This window comes from Balaenoptera ricei, chromosome 1 (genome assembly GCF_028023285.1).
Source record: "Balaenoptera ricei isolate mBalRic1 chromosome 1, mBalRic1.hap2, whole genome shotgun sequence".
In the NCBI taxonomy this organism is placed as follows: Eukaryota; Metazoa; Chordata; class Mammalia; order Artiodactyla; family Balaenopteridae; genus Balaenoptera; species Balaenoptera ricei.
The window spans coordinates 171,788,885-171,798,549 of record NC_082639.1 but is presented as its reverse complement, the minus strand read 5'-3'; the positions used below and the strand labels follow the sequence as shown (position 1 = coordinate 171,798,549).

At 50.1% G+C, this 9,665-nt stretch overlaps 1 protein-coding gene across 1 annotated transcript in view; it reads right to left on the bottom strand.

The window, feature by feature from the left end:
- Positions 1-5,672: 5,672 nt before the first annotated feature.
- The window catches only part of LOC132354044 (calpain-8-like), a 72,381-nt gene continuing 68,388 nt past the window's right edge, over positions 5,673-9,665 (bottom strand). Inside the window, 3 exon segments of the mRNA XM_059905615.1 lie at positions 5,673-5,696; positions 6,683-6,741; positions 7,560-7,676. Coding sequence (XP_059761598.1) covers positions 5,673-5,696; positions 6,683-6,741; positions 7,560-7,676 — 200 coding nt within the window.

Genomic DNA, 9,665 nt, shown 5'->3' with positions numbered 1-9,665 from the left:
AGAAGCAGATAGAGCAGATTCATATCACCAATATTCTTTCTTAAAGCTGCAATTATGCATCAATCATTCAATACCCCCCAAAAATGGAAGAAGGCTGTAGATTAAAACCGGAAAAATGAGGACCCTGGTTGAATCCTCACTCAAATAAACCAACTGTAAAAGTATATTTTTAAGTCAATCAAGGAGATTTGAATATAGACTGGTTATTAGATGTGACTAAAGAATTATTGCTAATTTTGTTAAGTTGAATAATAGTATTGTGGCTGTGTAATAAAATGTCCTTTGCTGGAGATGCACAGTATAGGGTAAAATGTCATGATATCTGCAATGTACTTTCACAAAAACTTCTTCAGCAAAATTCTTCAGCAAAAATGATAAAACAGATATGGTAAAATATTAAAAATCATTCACTGTAATGGATAATACGTGGGACTTCAGTATACAGTCCTTTTATGTATATGTTGTTGATATTTATTGATATATATATTGATTTTATATATTATTATTATATATCTTGATATTTATATGCCGATAATGTATAAATATGTAAATGTGTACATAAACATATAAGTGTATAACAATAAATAAATAACAATACATAAAATCATTTTAATAGAAATAAATTTATAAAATATAAGAATGTAAATATGACAAATATTAAAAAAGAAAAAGCAAGTTTCAGCAGATGGCAGTAAATTGCTGGGTCTCCACATGCCTGCACCCCTGGCTCTGCTTCAGAGTACAGCAGGGAGCTGGGAGAAGGACCATCAGCCTTCACAAGACCTTCATAACTCAGTGGCTGGGACAATATCCCCTGCCTCATTTCCATCCCCCATGAAGCCCTATGTTTAATCAACGGGTGAAGCAGACACAGGCCTCCCAAAATTATAAGGAGTCAACATGCGTATTTACAGCTTGCAAACTCCAAATCATCACCCTCTTCCCCCACTAGAAGATGGGCCCTCCTTCTCCACACAGCTGCCACTAGTAAGTGACTACTGCTATCCTTCCCAAAGACTGCAGCTCAGATATGACAGGTACGCGTCAGATAGGATCGAAGGCAGGTGGGATTCAGGATGCTTCTCTCCATCCTTGTCTGTATCACACAGATGGGCTCCACAGTCACCCTGTCTATAACGTGGAGCTGAGGAGCAGGGCAAAGGTGGCAGGTAGGTGTCCCCGCACTAGGTCCTTCCTGACACTGTCCTGCAGTGCAGAGAGAGGTTAGGGGGTGGGGTGTCTTGGTTGTCCCCTGTCCAATTACGTGAACTCTCGAGGTCAACCCAGCCCATCAATCAAAGGGAAGGGTTCATGTATGAAGGGAGATGTCGACCGGGGGCTGGGATCCCCCGTGGAAGAAGAGCAGAGAAACGTGGGCTGGGGTGTGGGGTTTGGCCGTGTCCGGGAGCCACAGCGGAAGCAATGACAGGATCAGGGCCTGCGGGAAACTGGAACATCGAAAGCTGAAAAGATGCTGGGCATCTGAGAGGCTGCGCAGCGTGACGCTTGGAGTGAGAGGCACGAAGTCAGCCTAGGTGGCAGAGCGAGAACAGCTGATGCAGGACTTTGTTCTGTGCCCCGCTGCCCCAGCCCGGTGGAGTAGCGCCTGGCTTCAGGGCGGCGGTGAGGAACGGAGGGGAGCCCCGAGCAGGGCGGGGGCCTCCGCCAGCTGCGCCCCGGGCAGGACGCACAGGATGCCCCGCGAGCCGGTGCTGTGGGGACCTTGGCGGGAAGAGCCCCCTGCGGCGTGTGGCAGGGCCACCGGCTTCTCCCAGCCCTGCTCAACGCTGCTTCTGCGATTGTGCATAACTACCGAGACCCCCGCTTGGGCCGGTGACGTGAGCAGAAAGCTAATAATGCGTGACTCGAAGCTCTCACGGGAAAGGGGACTTGCTAGAGGTGGCCTTGCTGGTGTGGAATTACCCAGAATATTCGATACCCCCTGACCACCTCCCGCCGCGGTGTCAGCTTCCATGCTCCCGGAGGTCTCAGTTGAGTCTGGGGGCGGCGTAGTGGCGTGTGTGTCCTCACGTTGACTAGTGAGGAAACAAGCTCGGCCTTTAAGAGAAGTGGCGGGGCTCTGCAGGCGAGGGAGGATGGCGAGGAACAGAAGGAGGCCCCCCCTGACCCCCACCGCTGCCTCAAGCCTCCTGCCGAGCTGCTTCACTCTCCTTCCAGAAAGTGGGGAACCCGAGAGCCGCCACAGATTCTCTGCACGAATCAAAGACCCGCCGACAGGGGAGGCGGCCCACTGGAGGCAATAGCTCCCTGTGCTCCTGGCATGGGGGTGGCGAGGAGCCTGGGGAGGGAGCGGCTCAGCAGGGGACCCCGCAGGGGACACAGCTTCTCCTTCTCGCCATCCCCCCCTCCAGCCCTTCACCCGCCCACGGAGGCTGGTTGTAACGCATCCAAACATCAGCACTTCCCCTCTGGGGCTGCCGGGAACTGCAGTGAGGGACCACTGCAAACCCATCCTCTCTACTGGGAAAACAAAGAGGGGCCCAAGTGCTACAGTACCTCCTCATTTGCAAAGGAAAGGACACGGGTTTCATTCTTTGAGCAGCTGCTCTGTGCCAGGCACTGTTCTAGGCTCTGGGGGAATTAGGAACACTCTGCATTCACAGACCGTCCACAGGAACAGGGAAGACGTGAAACACGTGAACGCAATAACGTGGGGAGGGCCCGGCCGGGGAAGTGCAGGAGCCTCCCTGGGGGATCCACGCCGAGGCGCCACCATCCAGCAGGGGCTGATCTTTCCTGAGATGCAGCCACATAGAGGGGCGATGAAGAGGCCACACCAAAAAGCAGCACCTCTGCTGCCTTAATTCAGGGGGCAGAAAGGAGCATACAGCAAACTCTCAGGTGTTTAATAAGAGGAAAGCTATGCAGTGTTAAGATCCTTAGCTGGCCTCACAGGCTGTACTGGTAAGAAGTCCCCAGAACAACACTTCCCTGAGACTGGGACCCCCAAAGCAAATCCATTTTGTAACTAAGCTGTTTTTTGGGTTTTTTTGTTTGGTTTGGTTTTTTTTGCTTACCAGACTATTCCCTGAAGTAGCTTGTAGGCCTGAAAAATAAAACTACCTGTTGCCAGCTGATTATAACACAGTCCTTTCAATTTAGGCAGCCACGCTATATTCGAAATGTAAAGGAGAACTGCTTTGTAGTACTTTATTTTTAAACAATGGTGTGGGTCAGGGACTTGTACCCGGCTAGTGAGCATCAGACTAACACCACCTGGGCCGACAGCGGCAGGCTGGGTGGTATCCCCAGGCAGCCGGAGGGCAGCTGGACATACACCTGCTGGGTCCTGCTGATGACCCAGGTGATGAAAGCTCTCTCATACTTCTGACTACACGTGGAAGGACCTCTTTACTTCTGGGACCCACAGGCTGCCAAACAAATATAGCTCCTTCTCCACCCTCCGATGACTGAACTTTCCCTGCAGGGACGCCGTCCCAGAGCCTCTCCCTGAGGGGTGAGATCCCAGAGCTCCCACAGCCCCCTTCAGTTAAGGGCCTACCCCTTCCCCCCGCTGGGCCTTGGGAGAGTTGAAGACAGCACTAAAGCTGACTGGTGTTCAGTCAGAATGGCCATCAACAAAAAGTCTACAAATAATAAATGCTAGAAAGGGTGTCAAGAAAACGGAATCTTCTTACAATGGGAATGTAAATTGGTGCAGCCACTATGGAAAACAGTATGAAAGATCCTTAAAAAACTAAAAATAGAGCTACCATATGATCCAGCAACCCCACTCCCGGATATATATCCAGGGAAAAAAAAGAAAACACTAATTCAAAAAGATCCATGCACCCCAATGTTCATAGCAGCACTGTTTACAATAGCCAAGACATGGAAACAAACTAAGTGTCCACCAATAGATGAATGGATAAAGAAGATGTGGTTTATATATATATACACACAATGGAATACTGCTCAGCCATAAAAAGAACAAAATAATGCCATTTGCAGCCACATGGATACAATCAGAGATTATCATACTGAGTGAAGTAAGTCAGAAAGAGAAAGACAAATACCATATGATCTCACTTACATTTGGAGTCTAAAATATGACACAAATGAACCTATTTACAAAGCAGATACAGACTCCCAGACATAGAGAACAGACTTGAGGTTGCCAAGGGGGAGGAAGGGGGGAGGGATGGATTGGGAGATTGAAGTTAGCAGATGCAAACTATTATATATAGAATGGATAAACAAAAAGGTCCCACTGTTTAGCACAGGGAACTATATTCAATATCTTGTAATAACCTATAATGGAAAATAATCTGAAAATATATATATATATATATATAATTAAATCACTTTGCTCTACACATGAAACTAACACAATATTGTAAATCAACTATACTTCAAAAAAAAAAAACTGATGGCTGTTATACCATACTTATAAATCATGTTCCTATAAGGAATGTTCATCCAGCTCTACTTCTGGAGGTCAAAAATTAATCCTTAATCAGACTAATAGAGAGGCCAAGGCATAAATGTGTGTTTTCTCTCCAGTAGGTCACAGTTATGGGCTGAATGGTTGTATCCCCTTCAAATTCATACGTTGAAACCCCACCCCCTAACGTGGTAGTATCAGGAGGTGGGACCTGGGGGGTTAATTAGGGTTAGATAAGGTCATGAGGGTGGGCCCCTCATGAATGGGATTAGTGTTCTTCCAAGAATCATGAGAGAGCTTGCTTCCCCTCTGCTCTCCACCCTGTGAGGACACAATGAGAAGTCTATAGACTGAGAGAGATCTCCAGAACCCAACTATGCTGCTCTGATCTCGGACTTCTAGCCTCCAGAACTGTGAGAAAATGTGTCTATTTTTTATAAGCCACCTGGTCTCTGGTATTTGCTCAGACAGCCCAAACTGACTAAGACACTCATCTTCCTGTACACTTCATTTCCAACATCTGCGTATGAGAGTCAGCTCTGTCTCCAACTACCCATTAGGACACTAGGCTATGGCACCTATTTTCTTACCAACAACAAAGATCGTTGTGTTCCGCCATGAGCAAAACTAACCTGAACTGCATTTCCCCTCAAGCTATTTGTCAGGTAAGAATTCCCCTCAGCAAGAATTTTCCTATCCTTTCCTTTCCTTTAGCCCATGCTGACCTGCAGTATAGCAATTTCTCCCGTCTGCGTGTGAGGAAGAAAGGCCTCTCCCCCCAGCAGACCCTCCCTGCACCCTCCTCGGAAGGGTGGGAGCAGCTCCTTTCCTGAAGGCAGTCCCCGGAGGCAGTTTAATCTATAGCAAGACTTTCCTCCAAGAAATTCACCCACATTTCCCATCTTTCAGCAGCTTTAGGCTGCATCATTGCTCAAGAACATCTTTTCTAAAGCAGAAACACCCCAGGGCACCCCCCAGATTACATATCACTAGAGGAAGGCAGAAACCATTTTGGCCCACAACTTTAATTAATTTCTGTCTCTCCATTGTGCTCTGGGATCCGCTTAAATGCTGCTGAAAGAGATCTCGGGCTCCCCGGACTGCTCCAGTGGGACAGGCCAGGATCTCAGGGAACAACAAACGGCAAGGAAGAGATGAATAACCAGTGAATGCCCCCTTGAGGATAAATGTTCACAGAACTGTAAAGAAAGGGAGAAAAGAGGCAGGCAGGCTGGCAGGGAGCGTCACTGATGTCCAGAACCCTGGGTCAGACCAACACACAGCACAGCCACTGCAAAAGAAGGAGATCGGGGTGAGCTCAGGGGTCCTCAGGAGCTGGTGTGACTGCGCCAGAGGCACTCTCCTGCCTCACGTGGTATGACTTGCTCTAGCTGTGTCCTCCAGTAAGTGCCTTGCTCAACAGGAGGAAGCAAGGAAGGCCTTAACTAGGTCACTACCCCCTGAGCCAGAGCCCCATGGAAAAGTGACTTGGGAAAAGCTTAGCCCCAAAGGGACTTCCAAAAGTTTCAGGTTCAACACTATTGAGCGGGTGTTTGTAGACATCCACAGACATGCTTCCAGGAAGGCCTTCCCTAGATCACTGAAAGGGGTCAATGACATTCCCATTCTAGAGAAGAAAAGAAGTGGTTGTACCCAGACAGCTAGGCAGGGCCAGGAATAACCTGGTGCTCTAGTTCCTCTGCCTGAGAAGCAGGTCAAGGGCAATGCCTCCTGGCCTGGCCCCTCAGGACATGCCCACACCTGCATCCCCACGGGCCAATAAAGGCCCTGCTGCATAGGCTGCAGCCCTCCACAGGGGAAGGGCACGACGTTGTCAGCGTAAGACATTGTGGGCTTTGTACACAGTAATTTACACCCATTTATTTTGCATCTGCACTCTACCTTGTTGCAATTTAATTCTTTGTTTCTGATATCCTTCTATACGTCAATCAAAGATGCCTGGTCCTAAAAGTTAGGCACTTTAAATTGTACCTACCACCCACAATTCCATCCAAATTAATAAGAGCTTGCATCCTTGAAATGATTTGAATTGTAACTGTCGCTTTATCTTTAAAACAACAACAATAATAATAATTATAAATAAAAATATTTGAAAGATTGATGACAATCACACTCCTCCTGGCAATGCCTGCCATAGAACATGCGTTGTATCCGCATGGAAATAAGACAAGTCAGTGTGAATTAACAGCGCTCGGCATCAATACCATCCAAGAATGTTCAAGTACCATCAGCAAGCAGTTTATCAAAACCACTTACCTCTGCCAGAGAGAGCCGGACAATGTCATTCTGGTCCTTGTCTAGAAGGCTGAACAGTTCTAGAATGCCAGAGAAGGAATGAAATCAGATGGGGATGTTCCTGGACTTTGGAACAGCCAGGGAGCCGTCTCTGTCCACCCCACCTGGTACCTTCCCCCAGCCCCTGCACCCTTCCCAGCTCCCACTCAGCTTCAGGGACCCCGAAAAGCTAGATCTGGATCCAGTGCCCAGGGTGAGGGTTTTAGACAGCAAATGTCCCCCTGCCCAATTAGACAAACTTCCAGATGTGAGCAGAGAAGGTCCTTTTGCCATCTCCACCCTCAGAAGCTCTAGAAACTTGCAATTCTTTCAACAGGGGTAGGGGATGGGGTCGTGGAACAGAGGTGGTTGCCCCATTTGTGGGTAATCCAGTCACTGAGCTTTCCCCGTTAGAATTTACACTTCCCAGCCCTCACTGGAAGGAAAACTCCCTCCCTTAATATGATACCTTAGCATGAGCCCAAGGGGGCACTAGGCCATCTATAGCCTTCCAGAAGGGGAGCTCTCTTCCCTCCCTGGGAGGAGACACACGCTCTCAATATGATCCCCATGGAGGCATAGATGTTAAAAGCCATTTAAGGACCGTTGCTGGGACTCATTCATTTGGCCCAGTGACTGCATGTAGTAGGTGCACAACAATCTTTTTAAACCTCCCAGAGGAGGCAGCACCTTGGGCGTGGCCAGCTTGGGCTTCCTCAGCCCCTTTAGTTTCTGCTTCCCCTCCCCCAAGGATGCCACAGTTTCTGAAGCCTGTCTGGTTCTGCTTGCTGGCCCTGCCCCCTGCCCCTCTCCGCACCTCAGGAGAAATGAGATAGGGTTAAAGGAGAGAGTGACTCACTGAAGAGGGTCTCCAGGCGGATCATACAAGCAAGGAAGCTGTCAAAGTCGATGCCAAGTTTGCTGCATGCATACCACATGGCGATGGTCTGCTGTACCTGGTTGTTGAGGGTGAAACCTACGGGCAGAGTGGGACCAAGGTTATAGGTGCAGTGGGGGGCTCGGCCCTGTCTACAGCAGAAGTCAGGGCTGACTCAGGCCTGACGCTGCCCCCTTCAAAAGATACCAGAAGGGTCTGGTCATCCAATCAGTCTCCTTTTAGATAATCCTCAACAGGATGAGCCTTCTCCCTGATCCAAGAATAAGGCCTGTAGCTCCAGCACTAACTCAGCTGTGCATCACATTGGCCACAGCAAGAAAAAACAGGGAAGGTGAGGGGACGGCATCTCCTGCCCATCCCGTTCACAGCCCCGTCCACTGTGATTGCTGTCACCTTCCCAGTAACAGGCAAAGTCCTTGGAAAAAGTCTAAAGAATCCAGCAACATTCCCTCCTCCCCGGATAAGGAAGGTGCTCAACAAATATTTGTTGTCACATATAAGGTAACTACCGCTGATGGTCATTAGCAACCATCATATTAAGAATGTTTAAAATGAGCACATCTTGGGACTTCCCTGGTGGTCCAGTGGTTGGGACTCCATGTTCTCAATGCAGGGGGCCCGAGTTCAATCCCTGGTCGGGGCACTAGATCCCCCCATGCTGCAACTAAGGATCCTGCATGCCACAACTGAGACCTGGTGCAGCCAAATAAATAAAGAAATATTTTCAAAATAATTAAAACTAAATAAAATGAACACATCTAGGGGACTTCCCTGGTGGTCTATTGGTTAAGAATCCGCCTTCCAATGCAGAGGACACAGGTTTGATCCCTGGTTGGGGAACTAAGATCCCACATGCCACAGGGCAACTAAGCCCATGCACCACAACTGCTAAGCTCTCACACCACAACTAGAGAGCCCGCGTACTACAGCTACAGAGCTCTCGCACTCTGGAGCCCACGCGCCACAACAAAAGATCCTGTGTGCCGCAACTAAGACCCGACACAGTCAAAAATAAATAAAGGGAAGGAGGAGCTTCAAGATGGCGGAAGAGTAAGACACGGAGATCACCTTCCTCCCCACAAATACATCAGAAATACATCTACATGTGGAACAACTCCTACAGAACACCTACTGAACGCTGGCAGAAGACGTCAGACCTCCCAAAAGGCAAGAAACTCCCCACGTACCTGGGTAGGGCAAAAGAAAAAAGAAAAAACAGAGACAAAAGAATAGGGACGGGACCTGCACCAGTGGGAGGGAGCTGTGAAGGAAGAAAGGTTTCCACGCACTAGGAAGCCCCTTCGCGGGCGGAGACTGCGGGTGGCGGAGGGGGAAGCTTCGGAGCCACGGAGGAGAGCGCAGCCACAGGGGTGCGGAGGGCAAAGCGGAGAGATTCCCGCACAGAGGCTCGGTGCCGACCAGCACTCACCAGCCCGAGAGGCTTGTCTGCTCCCCTGCCGGGGCGGGCAGGGCTGGGAGCTGAGGCTCGGGCTTCGGTCGGATCGCAGGGAGAGGACTGGGGCTGGTGGTGTGAAGACAGCCTGAAGGGGTTAGCGCACCACGGCTAGCCGGGAGGGAGTCCGGGAAAAAGTTTGGAACTGCTGAAGAGGCAAGAGACTTTTTCTTGCCTCTTTGTTTCCTGGTGCGCGAGGAGAGGGGATTCAGAGCGCCGCCTAAACGAGCTCCAGAGACGGGCGCGAGCCGCGGTTATCAGCGCGGACCCCAGAGACGGGCAGGAGACGCTAAGGCTGCTGCTGCCGCCACCAAGAAGCCTGTGTGCGAGCACAGGTCACTCTCCACACCGCCCCTCCCGGGAGCTGGCGCAGCTCGCCACGGCCAGGGGACAACTTCCGCGGGAGAACGCACGGCACGCCTCAGGCTGCTGCAACGTCACGCCGGCCTCTGCCGCCGCAGGCTCGCCCCACCTCCTCTGTACCCCTCCCTCCCCCCCCCCCCACGGCCTGAGTGAGCCAGAGCCCCCGAAGCAGCTGCTCCTTTAACCCCATCCTGTCTGGGCGGGGAACAGACGCCCTCAGGTGACCTACATGCAGAGGCGGGTCCAAATCC